The following is a 20,480-nucleotide window of genomic DNA, read 5'->3' on the forward strand; positions in this document are numbered from 1 at the left end:
TTCCCGCCCCTTAATACTACGCATGCGCAGCACATCTCCAACGCATTGCGCAGTCCCGCCGCACTCACTGCGCATGCGCACCGCCTACTTACACCGCCCCGCTACGTAAATTACGTACACCACGCTACTCACGCAGCGCATGCGCACCTCACAGCGCGCGTTCTCGTTGCGCATGCGCATTACAACCCATCCACCCAACACCCCCCACTCCCCGGGGCCAATTGCGCATGCGCGACTTCCTGCCGTCTCTCTTAAAGGGGCCGCGCTCTAATTTCGGGGGGGTGGAAAAAACGGGGGGGGGGGGGAGTGAAAAAAAAGGCTTAAAAACCCTTTATTTCTCTTTGGTCCTTGGGGTGTGGGGCTGGGGGTGGGGGGAGGGGATGGGGGGGGGCACAAAGTGCTTTGCTGCTCGGTCTGCCACCTACAGGTGGGGGGTTGGGGTCGTTGTGGGGCTGGTCGGGGTCGTTATGGGGCTGGGGGTCGTTGTGGGGTTGGGGGTCGTTGTGGGGTTGGGGGTCGTTGTGGGGTTGGGGGTCGCAGCCCGGTCCCGTTCATCCCATAGGGTGAGGCCATCACACGTACAGAGCTGTTTGGGGTTCTGGAAGAGCCCGGCTGACCTGGCCACCACTCCACAGGCCAACCTGGATACAAAGGGGGGGGGATCACACATGGGGGTCCCACCTTGAGAACCCCCCCCTTTAAGCCCCTCACCCCCCCCGACACCCCCCCCCCTTTAAACCTGAGACCCTCCCACTTTAAACCCCCCCACCCCTGAGACCCCCCTTTAAGCCCCTCCCAATCCAAGACCCCCCTTTAAGCCCCTCCCCTCCACCCGAGACCCCCCACTTTAAGCCCCTCGCCCCCCCCGAGAGCCCCCCTTTAAGCCCCTAACCCCCCGAGACCGCCCCTTCAAGCCCCACCCCCGAGACCCCCCCTTTATGCCCCTCCCCCCCTTTAAGCCCCTCCCTCCCCAAGACCCCCCCTTTAAGCCCCTCCCCCCTTCCAAGGCCCCCTTTAAGCCCCTCTCACCCCGAGACCCCCACGTTAAGCCCCTCCCCCCCTTTAAGCCCCTCCCCCTTCCAAGACCCTCCCCTTTAAGCCCCTCCCGAGACCCCCCCTTTAAACCCCTTCCCCCTCTAGACCCCCCCTTCAAGCCCCTCCCCCCCTCCCCACCCGAGACACCCCACTTTAAGCCCCTCCCACCCCGAGACCCCCCTTTAAGCCCCTCCTCCTTCAAGCCCCTCCCACCCTCGAAGCCCCTCCCCCCTTTAAGTCCCTCCCCCCTTCCCCCCCTTCAAGCCCCTCCCCAGAGACCCCCCTATAAGCCCCTCCCCCCACGAGACTCCCCCCTTTAAGCCCCTCCCCCCCAAGACCCCCTTTAATCCCCTCCCACCCTCGAAGCCCCTCCCCCCTTTAAGCCCCTCCCACCCCAAGACCCCCCTTTAAGCCCCTCCCCCCCAAGACCCCCCCTTTAAGCCCCTGCCCCCTCCAAGCCCCCCCCGAGACCCCCCCTTTAAGCCCCTTACCCCCTCAAGCCACTCTCCCCCCCGAGACCCCCCTTTTAAGCCCTTCCGAGACCCCCCTATAAGCCCCTCCCCCCCACGAGACCCCCCCCTTTAAGCCCCTCCCCCCCAAGGCCCCCCCTTTAGCCCCTCCCCCTTTAGCCCCTTCCCCCCCTCAAGCCCCTCCCCACTCCCCCATTTAAGCCCCTCCCCCTTCCAAGAACCCCTTTAAAGCCCCTCCCCCCCTTAAAGCCCCCCCCCAAGCCCCTCCCCCCCGAGACCCCCCCCTTAATCCCCCCCCCTCTTTAAGCCCCCCATCCTCACCTGAGCCCTGAGTTCCCATTCACTTTAGACAGTGGGTGGCCGCCCCGACCCAGGTCATCCTCACCTTCATCCACCACCAGCGAGCGCCCAATGATGTCCCACACCTTTAGGGGGGCAGGGGAGGGTTATAAGGGGGGGGGGGGGTCAGGCTCTGGGACCCCCCCCCTATTTTAGACCCCCCCCCACCTTGAGCCGTGTGTCCTCCATCCGGAACGTAGCTCTGCCCTCAGCATCAGCCCATACGTTGCCCAGGTCCCCGACGTGCTGTGGGGCAGCAATGGGGTCACAATGTGTGGGGGGGGGCCACCCTAAAATGCCCCCCCCACCCCCACCCCCTCCCACCCCATATACTGACCCGGTGCTCGTCCTGCGGCCCCCCATGGATCTCCCCATCGGGGTTGTAGTGCTCCCCACAGCTGGAGGGAGGAGATGTGGGGTGAGGAGGGGGGGGGGTCTCTGTGTTCCCAACAACCCCCCCCCACCTTGGTACCTCCACCCCCCCTCCCCCACCCAGGTCTCCTCCCTCCCACCCCCACCCCACAGTCTAACCCCCCCCCCCCTTTATAACACCCCTCATCCCCTCCCCATCCCCTCCCTTATAACACCCCCATCCCCCACCCCCCCTTTATAACACCCCCTTCTTTATAACACCCCCCCCTTTATAACCCCCTTTAGAACACCCCCATCCCCACACCCCCACCTTTATAAACCCCCCCCTTTATAACACCCCCCATCCCCCCCCTTTTATAACACCCCCCCTTATAACCCCCCCCCTTTATAACACCCCCATCCCCCCACCCATATAACACCCCCCACCCCACCCCCCCCGTTATAACGCCCCCCATCCCCTCCCCATCCCCCCCCTTATAACACCCCCCCCTTTTATAACACCCCCCCTTATAACACCCCCCCCTTTATAACCCCCTTTATAACGCCCCCATCCCCACACCCCCACCTTTATAACCCCCCCCCCTTTATAACACCCCCCATCCCCTCCCCTTTATAACACCCCCACCTTTATAAACCCGCCCCCTTTATAACACCCCCATCCTCACCCCCCCCTTTATAACACCCCCCTTATAACACCCCCACCTTTATAACACCCCCCCTTATAACACCCCCACCTTTATAACCCCCTTTATAATGCCCCCATCCCCACACCCCCACCTTTATAACTACCCCCCCTTTATAACACCCCCCCCTTTTATAACCCCCCACCTTTATAACACCCCCCCCTTATAACACCCCCCATCCCCTCCCCATCCCCCCCCCTTAAAACACCCCCCCTTATAACACCCCCCCTTTATAACACCCCCATCCCTCCCTTATAACAGCCCCCCTTTATAACACCCGCATCCCCACACCCCCACCTTTATAACCCCTGTTATAACACCCCCATCCCCATCCCCCCCTTTATAACACCCCCATCTCCACCCCCTCCGTTATAACACCCCCCATCCCCTCCCCATCCCCCCCCTTTATAACACCCCCCCTTTATAACACCCCCCCTTTATAACACCCCCACCTTTATAACACCCCCCCCCCATTATAACACCCCCCATCCCCTCCCCATCCCCCCCCCTTTATAACACCCCCTTTATAACACCCCCATCCCCTCCCCATCCCCCCCCTTATAACACCCCCAACCCCCCTTAATAACACCCCCCCCTTTATAACACCCCCCCCTTATAACACCCCCACCTTTATAACCCCCCACCCCTTTATAACACCCCCATCCCCACACCCCCAGCTTTATAACACCCCCCCTTTACAATCCCCCCTTTATAAAACCCCCATCCCCACCCCCCCGTTATAACACCCCCCATCCCCTCCCCACCCCCCCCTTTATAACACCCCCACCCCCTCCCCACCCCCCCCCTTTATAACACCCCCCCCTTTATAACACCCCCCCATTTATAACACCCCACCTTTATAACACCCCCACCTTTATAACACCCCCACCTTTATAACACCCCCCATCCCCCCCTTTATAACACCCCCCCCTTATAACACCCCCCATCCCCTCCCCATCCCCCCCCCTTATAACACCCCCCCCTTTATAACCCCCGTTATAACACCCCCATCCCCACCCCCATCCCCCCCCCTTTATAACACCCCCCCCTTTATAACACCCCCCCTCATTATAACACCCACCATCCCCTCCCCATCCCCCCCCCCTTATAACACCCCCCCCTTTATAACACCCCCCCTTTATAACACCCCCCATCCCCCCCGCCATTTATAACACCCCCCCTTATAACACCCCCCCTTTATAACACCCCCATCCCTCCCTTATAACAGCCCCCCTTTATAACACCCCCCACCCCCCCCCCATAACACACCCCCCTTTATAACACCCCCATCCCCCCCCCCTTTATAACACCCCCATCCCCACCCCCCCGTTATAACACCCCCCCCTTTAAACCCCCCTGTTATAACACCTCCCCCTTTAAACCCCCCCCCTTTATAACACCCCCATCCCCACCCCCCACCATTATAATGCCCCCCATCCCCCCCCCCCCATAACACACCCCCCTTTATAATACCCCCCCATTTATCCCCCCCCCCCCCCCGTTATACCCCCCGTACCTGTCACACCCCCCGGCCATATCCCCGTACTCATGCACGTGCAGCCCATGAGCTCCAGGCCGCAGCCCATCGATCACCCCATCAACCACACACAGCTCCGGCTTCACCTGCACGAACCGAACCAGCCCCCGCACGGCTCCAGCTCCACCAGGAGAACTCAAAGCCGCCACCGCCGCCATGTTGTCCCCCCCCATGGACCCCCCCGGGACCCCCCCAAGACCCTTAAGCACAGCCCGGCGCCCGCTGGATTCCAGCAGCTCCTTGACACGCTCGGATCCGATCTGAGCTTCAACCAGCACCGACTGAGTGTCGGGGCGAAGCTCCAGGAGGTGGACGCCTGGAAATGGGGAGGGGGGGGTTAAATGGGGGGTAATGGGGGGTATATGGGGTAAATGGGGGGTATTGGGGGGTATTGGGGGGTATATTGGGTTATTGGGGGGGTTAATTGGGGGGGTAATGGGGGGTATATTGGGTTAATGGGGGGTATTGGAGGGGTATTGGGGGGTATATGGGGTTATTAGGGGGGTATTGGGGGGTATATGGGGTTATTGGGGGGTAATGGGGGGTATACTGGGTTATTGGGGGGTATTGGGGGGGTATATTGGGTTATTGGGGGGGTATATTGGGGGGTATATGGGGTTATTGGGGGGGTATTGGGGGGGTAATGGGGGGTATATGGGGTTATTGGGGGGTACTGGGGGGGTTAATTGGGGGGGTAATGGGGGGTATATTGGGTTATTGGGGGGGTATATTGGGTTATTGGGGGGTATATTGGGTTATTGGGGGGTATTGGGGGCTATATTGGGTTATTGGGGGGTAATGGGGGGTATATGGGGTTATTGGGGGGTATATTGGGTTATTGGGGGGTATTGGGGGGTACATTGGGTTAATGGGGGGGTATATTGGGTTATTGGGGGGGTATATTGGGTTAATGGGGGGTATTGGGGGGTATATTGGGTTATTGGGGGGTAATGGGGGGTATATGGGGTTATTGGGGGGTATATTGGGTTAATGGGGGGTAATGGGGGGTATATTGGGTTATTGGGGGGGTATATTGGGTTATTGGGGGGGTAATGGGGGGTATATTGGGTTAATGGGGGGTATTGGGGGGTATATCGGGTTATTGGGGGCTGGGGTGGGAAAAGTGGGGGTATTGGGGGGGTACTGGGGGGCATTGGGGGGTATATTGGGTTAATGGGGCTCTGGGGTGGGAGAATGGGGGGTATTAGGGGGTATATTGGGTTAATGGGGGGTATTGGGGGGTATATTGGGTTAATGGCGGTCTGGGGTGGGAGAAGGGGGTTATTGGGGGGGTATATTGGGTTATTGGGGGGTATATTGGGTTAATGGGGGATATTGGGGGGTATATTGGGTTATTGGGGGGGTATATTGGGTTAATGAGGGGGTATATTGGGTTAATGGGGGGTATTGGGGGGTATATTGGGTTATTGGGGGGGTATATTGGGTTAATGGGGGGGTATATTGGGTTAATGGGGGGTATATTGGGTTATTGGGGGGTACTGGGGGGTATATTGGGTTATTGGGGGGTAATGGGGGGTATATTGGGTGAATGGGGGGGTATATTGGGTTATTGGGGGGCTAATGGGGGGTATATTGGGTTATTGGGGGCTGGGGTGGGAAAAGTGGGGGTATTGGGGGGGTACTGGGGGGCATTGGGGGGTATATTGGGTTAATGGGGGTCTGGGGTGGGAGAATGGGGGGTATTGGGGGGTATATTGGGTTAATGGGGGGTATTGGGGGGGTATATTGGGTTAATGGCGGTCTGGGGTGGGAGAAGGGGGGGTATTGGGGGGGTATATTGGGTTATTGGGGGGTATATTGGGTTAATGGGGGATATTGGGGGGGTATATTGGGTTATTGGGGGGTATATTGGGTTATTGGGGGATATTGGGGGGGTATATTGGGTTATTGGGGGTATATTGGGTTAATGAGGGGGTATATTGGGTTAATGGGGGGTATTGGGGGGTATATTGGGTTATTGGGGGGGTATATTGGGTTAATGGGGGGGTATATTGGGTTAATGGGGGCTATTGGGGCGTATATTGGGTTAATGAGGGGGTATATTGGGTTATTGGGGGGGTATATTGGGTTATTGGGGGGTATTGGGGGGTACATTGGGTTAATGGGGGGGTATATTGGGTTATTGGGGGGGTATATTGGGTTATTGGGGGGTATTGGGGGGTATATTGGGTTATTGGGGGGGTATATTGGGTTATTGGGGGGGTATATTGGGTTATTGGGGGGTATTGGGGGGTATATTGGGTTAATGGGGGGGTATATTGGGTTATTGGGGGGGTATATTGGGTTATTGGGGGGTATTGGGGGGTATATTGGGTTATTGGGGGGGTATATTGGGTTAATGGGGGGGTATATTAGGTTATTGGGTGGTATTGGGGGGGGTATTAGGGGGCTATTGGGGGGGTATTGGGGGTATATTGGGTTAATGAGGGGGTATATTGGGTTATTGGGGGGGTATATTGGGTTATTGGGGGGTATTGGGGGGTACATTGGGTTAATGGGGGGGTATATTGGGTTATTGGGGGGGTATATTGGGTTATTGGGGGGTATTGGGGGGTATATTGGGTTATTGGGGGGGTATATTGGGTTATTGGGGGGGTATATTGGGTTATTGGGGGGTATTGGGGGTATATTGGGTTAATGGGGGGGTATATTGGGTTATTGGGGGGGTATATTGGGTTATTGGGGGGTATTGGGGGGTATATTGGGTTATTGGGGGGGTATATTGGGTTAATGGGGGGGTATATTAGGTTATTGGGTGGTATTGGGGGGGGTATTAGGGGGCTATTGGGGGGGTATTGGGGGTATATTGGGTTAATGAGGGGGTATATTGGGTTATTGGGGGGGTATATTGAGTTATTGGGGGATATTGGGGGGGTATATTGGGTTAATGGGGGGGTATATTGGGTTATTGGGGGGGTATATTGGGTTATTGGGGGGTATTGGGGGGTATATTGGGTTAATGGGGGGGTATATTGGGTTATTGGGGGGGTATATTGGGTTATTGGGGGATATTGGGGGGGTATATTGGGTTATTGGGGGGTATATTGGGTTATTGGGGGGTATTGGGGGGGTATATTGGGTTATTGGGGGGTATATTGGGTTAATGGGGGGGTATATTGGGTTATTGGGGGGGTATATTGGGTTATTGGGGGGTATTGGGGGGGTATATTGGGTTATTGGGGGGGTATATTGGGTTATTGGGGGGTAATGGGGGGGTATATGGGGTTATTGGGGGGTATATTGGGTTATTGGGGGGTATTGAGGGGTATATTGGGTTAATGGGGGGGTATTAGGGGGTATTGGGGGGGGTATATTGGATTAATGGGGGGGTATATTGGGTAAATGGGGGGTATTGGGGGGTATATTGGGTTAATGGGGGGGTATATTGGGTTAATGGGGGATATTGGGGGGTATATTGGGTTACTGGGGGGATATATTGTTTTAATGGCGGTCTGGGGTGGGAGAAGGGGGGGTATTGGGGGGTACTGGGGGGGTATTGGGGGGTATATTGGGTTAATGGGGGGTATTGAGGGGTATATTGGGTTAATGGGGGGGTTGGGGTGGGTATTGGGGGGGGTATTAGGGGGATATTGGGGGGGTATATTAGGTTAATGGGCGGTATATTGGCTTAATGGTGGGTATTGGGGGGTATATTGGGTTATTGGGGGGGTATATTGGGTGAATGGGGGCTGGGGTGGTGGGGGGGGATATGGGGGGATATATTGGGGGGGGGGGATACATAATGTGTCTCACCTGGGACCCCCTCCAGCGCTGCCCTTATGGCTTGTGCGCAGCTCTCACAGCTCATCTGCACTGCAAACTCCATCTAAATAGGGGGGGGGGGGGAAATGGGATTTAATGCTCTTTAATGGGATTCTTACCCCCCCCCAGGCCACAACCCCCCCCAATGCTCTTTAATAGGACACTGCCCCCCCCCCAATGCTCCTTAATGGGACTCTGCCCCCCCCCAATGCTCCTTAATGGGACTCTGCCCCCCCCCCCATGATCCTTAATGGGACTCTGCCCCCCCCCATGATCCTTAATGGGACTCTGCCCCCCCCCAATGATCCTTAATGGGACTCTGCCCCCCCCCCAATGCTCCTCAATGGGACTCTGCCCCCCCCCCAATGCTCCTTAATGGGACTCTGCCCCCCCCCATGCTCCTTAATGGGACTCTGCCCCCCCCCAATGCTCCTTAATGGGACTCTGCCCCCCCCCAATGCTCCTTAATGGGACTCTGCCCCCCCCCAATGCTCTTTAATGGGACTCTGCCTCCCCCCCCCCCCCTTAAAGGGGCCGCGTCCCCCCAAACACCCCCATGGTCAGGACACCCAACCTCCCACCCGTGGGTCCCTGAGCCCCCAACATGGCGGCGTCCTCTCACCGTACAGCTCGACCCCCCGGACGCCGCCATGATGGCGGACTCTGAACTCGGCGGAGCTGCGCAACACCGGAGCTGTCCAAACAGGAAAATGGCGACTAATAGCGGCGCGTTGTTTATACGTCACTTCCTGTATACCGGTCGCCATGGAAACAGACGCACTTGAGGCCTAGTGGAGCGCTTGAGGCCTTGATGCAACGGGAGGCCGTGGGGAGTACCGGGGGGGTCTCGAGGGGTCCACAGAGGTGTCCGGGGGGGTCCCGTGTTCCCTATGGGGGGCTTTGGGGTGGGGGATCCCGGCTTTTAGGGGCTCATTGGTGGGTTGAGGCCTAACAAATAACGGTGGGTTGAGGCCTAACAAATAACAGTGGGTTGAGGCCTAAGAACGGTGGGTTGAGGCCTAATAACGGTGGGTTGAGGCCTAATAACAGTGGGTTGAGGCCTAATGATGGTGGGTTGAGGCCTAACAACAGTGGGCTGAGGCCTAATAACGGTGGGTTGAGGCCTAGTGGGCTGAGGCCTAATAACGGTGGGTTGAGGCCTAACAACGGTGGGTTGAGGCCTAATGACGGTGGGTTGAGGCCTAACAACGGTGGGTTGAGGCCTAATAACGGTGGGGTGAGGCCTAACAACAGCAGGTTGAGGCCTACAGCATCCTTCGTTATAACGGGAGGCCTCCGCGCGTCTAACAGCAGCTTTTGGGCCTGCAGGCCGCAGCGCGACGCAACCAGCCTTAAAGAAGAGCACCACCCCATTGAAGCCGCCATGAAACCCATGGAGCCTCAAAGCGACCCTTCCAAACAACCCCCCTCCCGTGAAGCCGCCCCACGACCACCACCGGTACAACCACCCCACGGCCTACCAGGCTCTATTCAGGGCCTACCGGGCTCTATTCGGGGCCTACCAGGCTCTATTCAGGGCCTACCGGGCTCTATTCGGGGCCTACCGGGCTCCTTTAGGCCCGGAGCCGCCTCTCGGTTGCCGCCGCTGCTCGGAGTTCTCAGCCGCCGCCCTGAGGACGATGTGAGGCTCCGTCTCCTCCGGACGCTGGTTGTTGAGACCCCCGAGGAACCGCCCCAGGAGCCGCCCGGAGCCACGACGGGTGTCCAGGTCCGGTTGTTGTGGAGCCCGGAGGTGGTGATGGACGACGGGGTGAAGTTGGAGATGAGAGGAGCCGTCAGGTCGGCCGCCGTGATGGAGATGTTGGGGGTGAGACGGCCATTGCACGGGGACGCTGAGACACAAGCATTGTGCATTGACACTAAGACACAACCATTGCACGGGGATACAAAGGGCACCAACACTGTGACACAACCATTGCACAAGGAGACTGAGACACGATCATTGTGCACTGACTCTGAGACACAATCATTGTGCATTGACTCTGAGACCCAACCTTTGCACACTGAGACTGAGACACAACCATTGCACACCAAGACTGAGACCCAGCCATTGCACGAGGGCACAAAGGGCACCAACATTGAGACACAACCATTGGACATTGACTCTGAGACCCAACCTTTGCACACCAAGACGGAGACACAACCACTGCACACTGAGATGGAGACACAACCGTTGCACACCGAGATGGAGACACAACCATTGCACACTGAGATGGAGACACAACCATTGCACACTGAGACGGAGACACAGTCCTCCAGCATCCCGCCATGCTCCGTCGAGGCCCTCATTGATCTCTATGATCAGCTGGGCCCGACGCTGCCCTCACAACGGCTGCTCTTCCATGAGGATCCACGGGTAGGACCAGCCCCCACCGACCCCCTTGTGCTCAATGTCAGCTCCAACCGGGGGTCTCCAAGCAGCCCCATGACCCCCCTCCAACCCCCATCCCGGGGGGCTCCAACCAGCCCCAAACGACAGCCTGGACCCTCGTCCATCCTCCAGGACTACCAGCAGTTCCTCATCTCCACCAGCTCCGACTTCCTCCACTCCATCTTCAACCTCCCTCATAGTGAGGAAGAGGAGCCCGATGAGGAGCCATGGGAGCCAATAGAACCGCCTTCATCACCGCCTGCAGCTCCAACACCCCAACCTGAGGAGCTCCAGCGCCGCCTCAGTCGCCTTTGGGCCGCCCTACAGGTCCCTGTAGGCCAACAGTTGGCCATGGCCGTCAAATACGGCCCCGCATCCAACCAACGTCAGCTGGTGGCTGCTTTGGAGCTGTGGGATGAAGCTGCTGATCTGATCGAGCAACGGGAGCAGCTGTTGGCTCTGCTGGAAGGGATGGAGCTGCACAACTCCGACCCCAATCGCTTCTTCAGGAGCCAAGGTGGGATCCCAAACAACCACAGTAGGTTCTAAGGCCAACATGGGATCCCAAACAACCCCAATGGCTTCCAAGGTCAACATGGGATCCCAAACTCCAACCCCAATGACTTCTAAGGCCAATATGGGATCCCAAACAACCCCAATGGCTTCTTCATAGGCCAACGTGGGATCCCAAACAATCCCAATGGCTTCTTCATAGGCCAACATGGGATCCCAAACTCCAAATCCAATGGCTTCCATGGCCAACATGGGATCCCAAACAATCCCAATGGCTTCTTTATAGGCCAACATGGGATCCCAAACTCCAACCCCAATGGCTTCTTCATAGGCCAATATGGGATCCCAAACTCCAAATCCAATGGCTTCCATGGCCAACATGGGACCCCAAACAACCCCAATGGCTTCTTTACAGGTCAACGTGAGCTCCAAAACAACCCCAATGGCTTCTTTATAGGTCGAAGTGGGCCCCCAAACTCTAACCCCAATGGCCTCCATGGCCAACGTGGGATCCCAAACTCCGACCCCAATGGCTTCTTCATAGGCCAATAGGGGATCCCAAACTCCAACCCCAATGGCATCTTCAAAGGCCAATATGGGATCCCAAACAACCCCAATGGCTTCCATGGCCAACGTAGGATCCCAAACAACTCCAATGGTTTCTTTACAGGTCAACGTGGGCCCCCAAACTCTAACCCCAATGGCCTCCATGGCCAATGTGGGATCCCAAACTCCGACCCCAATGGCCTCAATGGCCAATGTGGGATCTCAAGCAACCCCAATGGTTTCTTTACAGGTCAACGTGGGTCCCCAAACTCCAACCCCATTGGGTTCCAAGGCCGCTATGGGCTCCCATCATGGGTTGGTGAGATACGGCGACAGCTGCACGCGGAGCTCAGGAGGTACGAAGGGAAACTGATGGCCGTGATGAAGAAGCTGAAGGAGGAATATGGCGACGTGGTGACCCTAAAGGGCCGGAGCTACGAGGAGAAGATGAGGAGGGACCGGGGGGAGATGCTCTACAGGCTGCAGCAGGGCAGGAGAGCCGCCGCCATGGGGGGCATCATGCAGCCAAAGGGGGGAGGGTTGTGATGTGGAGCTTGGCAGCCCCACGGCTTAATTTGGGGTCTGGTTTTGGGTTTATTTCGCATCGTTTTGGGCCTGTTTATTTAGGGTTTGGTTTTGGGTTCATTTTTAGGCCCGCGATGTGTCAACTCTGTGTGTTGAGGATGAAGGGGGAAGTGGGTTGGGGATGGGATGGAGGGGTTCATTGGTTCCTATAAATGGAAGGGATGGATTTAGGGTCATGGATGGAGGTTCATTGGTTCCTATAAATGGAAGGGATGGATTTGGGGCGATCAATGAAGGGTTCATTGGTTCCTATAAATGGAAGAGATGGATTTGGGGTCTTGGATGGACGTTCATTAGTTCCTATAAATAGAAGGGATGGATTTGGGGTCATGGATGGAGGTTCATTAGTTCCTATATAAAGGTGAACAGACAAAGGAGGTCGGTGGGAAACCTTTATTTCTATGGCAAAGCAGAAGAAGGGGGTGAGGGGGTGAAAAAACTGTGAGGGGGTCCGGGACCGGTGGGGTGGGGAGGGATGAAGCTGTGGGAACCTCCATACAAAATGTGGGGGGTGGGATATGGGGTGGGGGGGTCCCGGTGGCCATGATGACGACAGGTAAAGTCCAATGGGGCACCTGGAAGAGAGTAGACAGCAATCAGAGGGCTGCGTCGGGAGCACCGGCCCGGGGACGCCGCCGGCGGGGGGTGGGAGTCGGGCAGGACGTGGGGGGGAAACGTATGGTGAGACCCCAGGGAGATGCTGGGAGCTGGGTGGGTGCGTGTGGGAAAAGGGGGGGGAATCGGAGGAGGGGGGGTGGGCGAGAAGCCCCTTTCCCCCCCCCTTCCTTGCAATGGGAGAGGGGAGCCCCCCCAGGTTGGATCCCGCGACGCGGGGGCGAAGCGGCGGCGGCGACCCGGGGCTCCTCTGACCTGACGCGGCGCCGGCCGCAGAGGGGATTCCGGGGGGGCTTCATCGGCTTGGGGGGGAAGTTTTCCTGCCGGGCTCCTTCCTCCTTGAGGGGGGTCAGGGTCACCTCCTGGGAGACGAAGGCCCGTTACCCAACCGGCCAGCGCCGAACCGGGAGGGACCGGTGCTGGCAGCGCCGCGCTCACCGCCCCGCTCCGCCCTGGGGGTGCGCGGCCGCGTCCCCCTCCCCCTTCTCTCTGCCTGTCTACGTATCCAACGCCTCCTCTCGGCTCCCAGCCCCCCTCGGTGGGGCCTGGAGATCCACTGGGGGTGATGGGAGGCCCTGATGGGTGATTCAAGGCCGTGCCGGGCGCTCTCACCTCGGCTCAAAAGGCAGAGTACCGCGCCCTGTCCGCGTACGGGTCGCGCTCGAAGCGCTGCATGTCGTAGAGCGAAGGCCGAGCGACCGACGAGACCGGCGACAGCTGACTACGATCGTACGTGTACGCCTCTCCGACGGTGGTGGCCGCGGCTGCCGTGCGACGCAGGGGGCTTCTATCCCGGGTGTAATAGGTGGAGGACGCCGCGGCGGCGGCAGCGGTGGCAGCGGCGGCGACAGCGGCCGCCGCCGCGCCCGGGGTGGGCAGCAGAGCTCTATCGTAGGGGTCTAAGGTGGTGGGGATGCGGCTGGCCATGGCCGTGGTGGCCGCCATGGCCGTGGACTGGACTTGGGAGTACTGGGCGTACTGGGAGTACTGGGCCATGGTCTGCTCCGCGTAGGCGTCGTACGCAGAGGCCGTCGCATAGGACCTGACGCGGTAGCGCTTGTAGTAGTCGGCCATCCCGCCGTACGCGTCATCGTAATACATGGTCTCCCCATAGCCCGCGGTGTAGGGAGTGCGCACGGCTCCGTACTGCTCGTTATAGGCCTCGGTAAAGTCAGCCACTTGCCCCGGGCGATCTACCGGACACTCTTTAGACCAGTGCCCTTCCTTCCCGCACCGGTAGCAGCCGCTCTTGTCTCCCATCCCGGGCGCGGTCCTGAGCCGACTGGTGGACAACTGCACGCGCATCCGCTTGCCTTGAAGAAACAGACGCAAAAGGGAGGTGGGAATTAACGCCTGGCACCCAAAGACGGGGGACCAAAATCCAACCTGGGGGATCCTCAACGTCCTCCGAGAGAAACGAACCCGGCCGGGCAGCAGGGAAGCGGAGCCGGCTCACAGCCTCGCGATGCATTGCAAACTCCCCCCTCCACACACCCGGTTTACCCCTTTTTCGCCCCATTTTGCAGCCTGGTTGAGGAAGGGTGAGGCACCGAACTGCAACGTGGGGTTTTTGGCGCTGAAATGGGCCCAAAAGCAGAGAAAATGGCCCCAAATTTGGGGCAAAAAGGGCTCAGTGTCTCTGTGCGGCTCAGCACGCGGGGGAAATGGCACCAAAAGGCCTTAAATTGGGGTTGGAGGACCCAAAGTACCCCAAATTGGGGTTGGAGGACACAAAGTGCCCCAAATTGGGGTTGGAGGAGTCAAAGTGCTCCAGACTGGGGTTGCAGGACCCAAAGTGCCCCAAATTGGCGTTGGAGGACACAAAGTGCCCCAAATTGGGGTTGGAGGACACAAAGTGCTCCAGACTGGGGTTGCAGGATCTCCAATGTGTTTCACGGTGGGGCTGGAGGACCCAAAGTGCCCCAAATTGGGATTGGAGGACACAAAGTGCCCCAAATTGGGGTTGGAGGACCAAAGTGCTCCAAACTGGGGTTGGAGGACCCAAAGTGCCCCAATTTTGGGTTGGAGGACACAAAGTGCCCCAAATTGGGGTTGGAGACACAAAGTGCCCCAAATTGGGGTTGGAAGACACAAAGTGCCCCAAATTGGGGTTGGAGGACACAAAGTGCCCCAAATTGGGGTTGAAGAACCTCCAACGTGTCTCATGATAGGGCTGGAGACCCCAAAGTGCTCCAAATTGGGGTTGGAGGACCTCCAATGCGTCTCGCGTTGGGGTTGGAGGACCAAAGTGCTCCAGATTGGGGTTGGAGGTCCCCCAAACTGCCCCAAATTGGGGTTGAAGGCCCAAGAATGACTCAACTTGGGGTCAGAGGTGCCCCAACATCCCCCAGCTCCACCTTGGAGGCATCAAAATGTCACCAATTTGGGGTTGGAAGGAACTAAAAGTGACTACAAATGTCAGCAGACGGGGAGAAAAAGCAACAAATTGCCTCAAGTTTGGGTTAGAGATACCAAAGTGCCCCACATTTTGGTTAGCGCTGCTACGAGTCTCAACTAACCGGAAGGAAAAGCACCAAAACACCCCAAATATGTGCTGGAACCGACCAAAACACCCCAAATATGTGCTGGAACCGACCAAAACACCCCAAATATGTGCTGGAACCGACCAAAACACCCCAAATATGGGCTGGAACCGACCAAAATACCCCAAATATGGGCTGGAAAGCACCAAAACACCCCAAATACGTGCTGGAAACGATCAAAACACCCCAAATATGGGCTGGAAATGACCAAAACACCCTAAATTTGGCCTGGAAACAGCTGAGCATTCCTTCTAAACCTCAACAACCAACACAAAGTGCACCAAAATGCCCCAGATTTAGGACAAAGACACCAAAATGCCCCAAATCTTGGAGATATTGGCATGAATATTCCCAATATTTGGAATAAAAACACCCAAATGCCCAGAATTTGGGCCACGTGGGCAAGAATATTCATGATACCTGGGAGAAAGGCACCCCAATGCCCCAGATTCTGGGGATAAAGGCATCAAAACATCCTCGATTTGGGGATAAAAGCATAAAAATGCCCCTAAATTTGGGATAAAAGCACCAGAACAGCCCAAATATCGCACATAAAGGCACCAAAACCCCTGGATTTTGGAAATACAGCTACTAATATCTCTAATTTAGGATAAAGACACTAAAATGCCCCGTGTTTTGGGCATGCACCAAAACGCCTCGGATTTGGGGACAGAGGCACCAAAATACCCCAGATTTGGGATAGAAAAGCATTAAAATACTCTGGATTTGGGGACAAAGGCACCAAAATATTCCAGGTTTGGGATAGAACAGCATTAAAATACTCTGGATTTGGGGACAAAGGCACCAAAATGCCCCAGATCTGGGGACAGAGGCACCAAAACACCTCAGATTTGGGGACAGAGGCACCAAAATACCCCAGATTTGGGATAGAAAAGTATTAAAATGCTCTGGATTTGGGGACAAAGGCACCAAAATATTCCAGGTTTGGGATAGAAAAGCATTAAAAATACCCCAGATCTGGGGACAAAGGCACCAAAATGCCCCAGATCTGGGGACAGAGGCACCAAAACACCTCAGATTTGGGGTAGAAAAGCATTGAAATACACTATATTTGGGGACATATACACCAAAATGCTCCTGATTCAGGGACATGGGCACCAAAACACCCCGGATTTGGACACAGAGGTACCAAAACAGCCCGGATTAGGGACCAAAGGGACCAATAACCCCATATTTCAGACATCAATGCATTGAAACACCTCGGATTTGGGGAGCTGGGCACCAAAATGCTTTGGATTTGGGGATAAAAACATAGAAACGCCCTATGATTGGGATAAAGGCATCAGAATGCCCCAGATTTGGGGCATCAAGGCACCAAAACAGCCTGGATTTGGGAACGTTGGCACCAAAACACCCCGATTTAGGAAGGAAGGCATCAAATTGCCCCAAATTTTACCGAAACGCTGCAGATTTCAGCCACGATGGCACCGAAACAGCCCAGATCCAGACCAAAACGCATCGAAAACACCTTGATTTGGGGGAAAATAGCACCAAAACGCTCCGGATTCAGGGATATCAACAGCAAAACCACCCCACATTGAGGACGAAGGCACCGCAACGCATCCACACCTCCAGCTCTCAGCCCCATAGCAACATGGGGGCACCCCATAGTGTCTTGTGGGTACCCAACAGTACCCCATAACACAGTGCGGGCACCCCATAGCACCATGTGGGCATCCATAGTGCCTTGTGGGCTCCAGATAGCATGGTATGACACCCCATAGCATGGTGTGACACCCCATAGCACCGTGTGAGCACCCCATAACACGGTGTGGGCACCCAACAGTACAGTGTGGGCACACTGGACACCCCATAGCATGGTGTGACACCCCATAGCACCGCGTGGGGACCCCGTAACATGGTCTGGGCACCCTGGACACCCCATAGCACTGTGTGGGCGCCCTGGACACCCCATAGCACCATGTGGGCACCCCAAGCACTGTGTGGGCACCCTGGACACCCCATAGCACCAGGTAACATCCCATAACACTGTGTGGGCACCCTTGACACCCCATAGCATGGTATGACACCCCATAGCACCGTGTGACACCCCATAGCACCGTATGACACCCCATAGCACCGTATGACACCCCATAGCACCGTATGACACCCCATAACATGGTCTGAGCCCCCCACAGCCCAACCATCCCCATTTCAAGGCACACCCACGGTGACGAGGACCCGAATCGCCGCAGTCTGACGCCGAGGACGGAGCCGTGCCCGCCGTCCTACCTGCCCTGGACCCTGGGCTCCCTCTCCCATCCCACGGCCCCAACCCCGACGCGGCGTCACCTTGGAACTCGGTGTTGTCCAGCCCTCGGATGGCCTCCACCGCGTCCTCGGCGCGCTCCATGTGCACGAAGGCGTAGTCCTTGACGATGTCGCACTCGATGACGGGGCCGTACTCCTCGAACTTGGCGCGCAGCTCCAGGTTGGTGCAGGCGGGGCCGATGTTGCCCACGTGCAGCTTGGTGGAGGCCTTGCTCTTGTTCTTGCTGGCCTCCACGTTGATGCAGACGCCGTGCAGCTTGTGGTGGTGCAGGTTGCGGATGGCGTCCTCGGCCGCCGTCTTGTCCTCGATGTGCACGAAGCCGTAGTTCTTGATGATGTCGCACTCCAGCACCTTGCCGTACTGCTCGAACAGCGAGCGGATCTCCTGCTCCGTCGCCTCCCGCGGCAGGTTCCCGATGAACAGCTTCACCATCTTCAGGCCTGGAACGGAGCAGGGGATGGATGGCGGCTCCTCCTCACCCCGGGCAGACAGACCCTCATTGCCCCCCTACAGACCCCCAGCACTGAGCCCTCCCCCCATACCCCCACTATCCCCACCCTCCACCCTCAGCTCCTATACCCAGCTCACCACAGCCCCCTCCATGGCCCCCAAATAAGCAGCTCTCAGACCTTCCTCCCCCCCAAACCCCAGACCCTCATTGTCCCCCTCCAGACCCCCAGCACTGAGCCCTCCCCCCATATCCCTACTATCCCCACCCTCCACCCTCAGCCCCTATACCTTCTCCTTCCCACTCCCCCCAGACACTCTCAAACCTCCCCACAGCCCCCTCCATCCCCCTACAAGCAGCTCTCAGACCTTCCTCCCCACCCCAGACCCTCATTGCCCCCCTTGAGACCCCCAGCACTGAGCCCTCCCCCCATACCCCTGCTATCCCCACCCCTCCACCCTCAGCTCCTATACCCAGCTCCCCACAGCCCCCTCCATCCCCCTACAAGCAGCTCTCAGACCTTCCTCCCCACCCCCACCCCAGACCCTCATTGCCCCCCTCCAGACCCCCAGCACTGAGCCCTCCAGTATGGGGGAGTATGGGGTTATGGGGGATATGGGGGGATATGGGGTCATTAGGGTCTATGGGGTAATGGGGGGATATGGGGTGATGGGGATCAATGGGGGGCTATGGGATTATGGGGGGGTATAGGGGGATATGCGGGTATGGGGGAATATGGGGTGATGGGGGGATATAGGGTCATTGGGGTCTATGGGGTAATGGGGAATATGGGGTGATGGGGATCAATGGGGGGCTATGGGATTATGGGGGGGGTGATGGGGGGCTATGGGGATATGGGGGGTATAGGGGGATATGGGGGTATGGAGGGATATGGGGGTATGGGGGGGGGGTATGGGGTGATGGGGGGGGTATGGGGTGATGGGGGGATATGGGGTGGTGGGGGGATATGGGGTCATTGGGTTCTATGGGGTGATGGGGGGGGTATAGGGTCATTAAGGCTATGGGGGGATATGGGGTGGTGGGGGGATATGGGGGGGGGATATAGGGGCTATGGGGTGATATGGGGCTCCCCCCTCACCAGCCTTATTACTCCTACAGCCCCCCAACCCTCTAATCCCCCCCCAATCCCCCCTTTAGGCCCCACACCCCCCTCAGACCCATCCCCCCCCCATTCGCTAGGCCCACACCGACCCATAACCCGACCCATAACCCATCCCATCCCCCTTATCCTGCCCTTATCCTCCCCCCATCCCCCTTATCCTGCCCCCATCCCCCTCCACCCCTCCCCCGTTCCCATCCCTCACCTGCCCCTCACCGCGACGCTGACGGCGACAAAATGGCGGACGCGCCGCTCCTCCTCTCCTTTGAGCCTAGTCCCGCCTCCCCCGCCCGCTGATTGGCTGAGAGCTCGGCGGAAGTGCGGCGCGATTGGCGGAGAGCTGAGAGTGGCAGCTGGGTGGTGACGTCACAGCGCGGCGAGCCCGCCCTTTTCGACGACCAATAGCGAGAAGGCGCTTCCGGTCACGCGGGGAAGCGACAGCCAATCAGAAGGAGTGTAGTTATGTGGGAGCGACGCAGATTACGAGACCGGAACCGGAAGTGAGAGCGAACAGGACTCAGAGCCGGAACCGGGCAACGCGAGGCTCCGAGCGTCCCGACCAGGCCAGGCCACGCCCCCTCACAGGCCCCGCCCACTTCTCCATTTAGCCCCGCCCCCTTCCAGTTGGCCACGCCCCCTCGCGCTTCGCCCCGCCCCCATCCCAGTCCCCCCATATCCCCGCCTATATCCCCTATATCCCCCATATCCCCTATATCCCCTATATCCCCCATATCCCCTATATCCCCCATATCCCCTATATCCCCCATATCATCCCTATCCCCTATATCCCCATCCCAGTCCCCCTATATCCCCCATATCCCCCTGTATCCCCATCCCAGTCCCCTTCTACCCCCTTTATCCCCCTGTATCCCCATCCCAGTCCCCCCATATCCCCCATATCCCCCTCCCCCATCCCCTTCTACCCCCTGTATCCCCCCCATTGCCCCCATCCCCTTGTGCCCCCCATATCCCCCCATCCCAGTCCTCTTCTGCCCCCTGTATCCCCATCCCAGTCCCCATATCCCCCATTGCCCACAACCCAGTCCCCCCATATCCCCATATCCTCCATCCCAGTCCCCTTCTGCCCCCTTTATCACCCTGTATCCCCATCCCAGTCCCCCTGTGCCCCCCATATCCCCCTCCCCCATCCCCTTGTGCCCCCCATATCCCCCCTCCCAGTCCCCCTTCTGCTTCCTTTATCCCCAT

The 20,480-nt window shown here is 57.8% G+C and overlaps 3 protein-coding genes and 1 long non-coding RNA gene across 12 annotated transcripts; 1 reads left to right on the top strand and 3 right to left on the bottom strand.

The window, feature by feature from the left end:
- Positions 1 to 306: 306 nt before the first annotated feature.
- Positions 307 to 8,934, bottom strand: CCS (copper chaperone for superoxide dismutase). Of its 2 annotated transcripts, XM_085535478.1 has the most exons (8): positions 8,842 to 8,934; positions 8,211 to 8,283; positions 4,416 to 4,752; positions 2,182 to 2,242; positions 2,013 to 2,090; positions 1,827 to 1,930; positions 511 to 641; positions 307 to 474 (listed from the first exon to the last, which is right to left on the bottom strand). In XM_085535478.1, the coding sequence occupies exons 1-8, from the start codon at positions 8,869 to 8,871 to the stop codon at positions 422 to 424; spliced, it is 867 nt and encodes a 288-aa protein (XP_085391604.1). In that variant the 5' UTR covers positions 8,872 to 8,934; the 3' UTR covers positions 307 to 421. The 2 variants fall into 2 exon arrangements, with proteins under 2 accessions (XP_085391604.1, XP_085391603.1); XM_085535477.1 differs by having other exon boundaries at positions 307 to 641.
- A 234-nt stretch (positions 8,935 to 9,168) lies between these two features.
- On the top strand, positions 9,169 to 12,589 carry CCDC87 (coiled-coil domain containing 87). Its single transcript, XM_015850971.3, has 2 exons — positions 9,169 to 11,128; positions 11,921 to 12,589. The coding sequence occupies exons 1-2, from the start codon at positions 9,604 to 9,606 to the stop codon at positions 12,214 to 12,216; spliced, it is 1,821 nt and encodes a 606-aa protein (XP_015706457.2). The 5' UTR covers positions 9,169 to 9,603; the 3' UTR covers positions 12,217 to 12,589.
- A 10-nt stretch (positions 12,590 to 12,599) lies between these two features.
- On the bottom strand, positions 12,600 to 19,536 carry LOC107307469 (RNA-binding protein 4B-like). 8 transcript variants are annotated; one of them, XR_014941840.1, is made up of 5 exons: positions 19,491 to 19,536; positions 17,727 to 18,146; positions 13,483 to 14,183; positions 13,126 to 13,232; positions 12,634 to 12,830 (listed from the first exon to the last, which is right to left on the bottom strand). XR_014941840.1 is itself a non-coding variant. In XM_085535471.1 (4 exons), exons 2-4 carry the CDS (start codon positions 18,136 to 18,138, stop codon positions 12,600 to 12,602), a joined length of 750 nt encoding a protein of 249 aa, XP_085391597.1. In that variant the 5' UTR covers positions 18,139 to 18,146; positions 19,491 to 19,536. The 8 variants fall into 8 exon arrangements, 6 of the variants coding, with proteins under 6 accessions (XP_085391597.1, XP_085391596.1, XP_085391595.1 ...); XR_014941839.1 differs by having other exon boundaries at positions 19,480 to 19,508; XM_085535471.1 differs by lacking the exon at positions 13,483 to 14,183 and having other exon boundaries at positions 12,600 to 12,830.
- LOC146751157 (uncharacterized) lies at positions 14,719 to 17,720 on the bottom strand. Its single transcript, XR_014941844.1, has 2 exons — positions 16,289 to 17,720; positions 14,719 to 16,257 (listed from the first exon to the last, which is right to left on the bottom strand). It is a non-coding gene; the product is annotated as an uncharacterized LOC146751157 (long non-coding RNA).
- Positions 19,537 to 20,480: the final 944 nt, after the last annotated feature.

This window comes from Coturnix japonica, unplaced genomic scaffold (assembly GCF_054131305.1).
Source record: "Coturnix japonica strain WE unplaced genomic scaffold, WE-NBRP24 Scf124, whole genome shotgun sequence".
NCBI classification, from domain to species: Eukaryota; Metazoa; Chordata; class Aves; order Galliformes; family Phasianidae; genus Coturnix; species Coturnix japonica.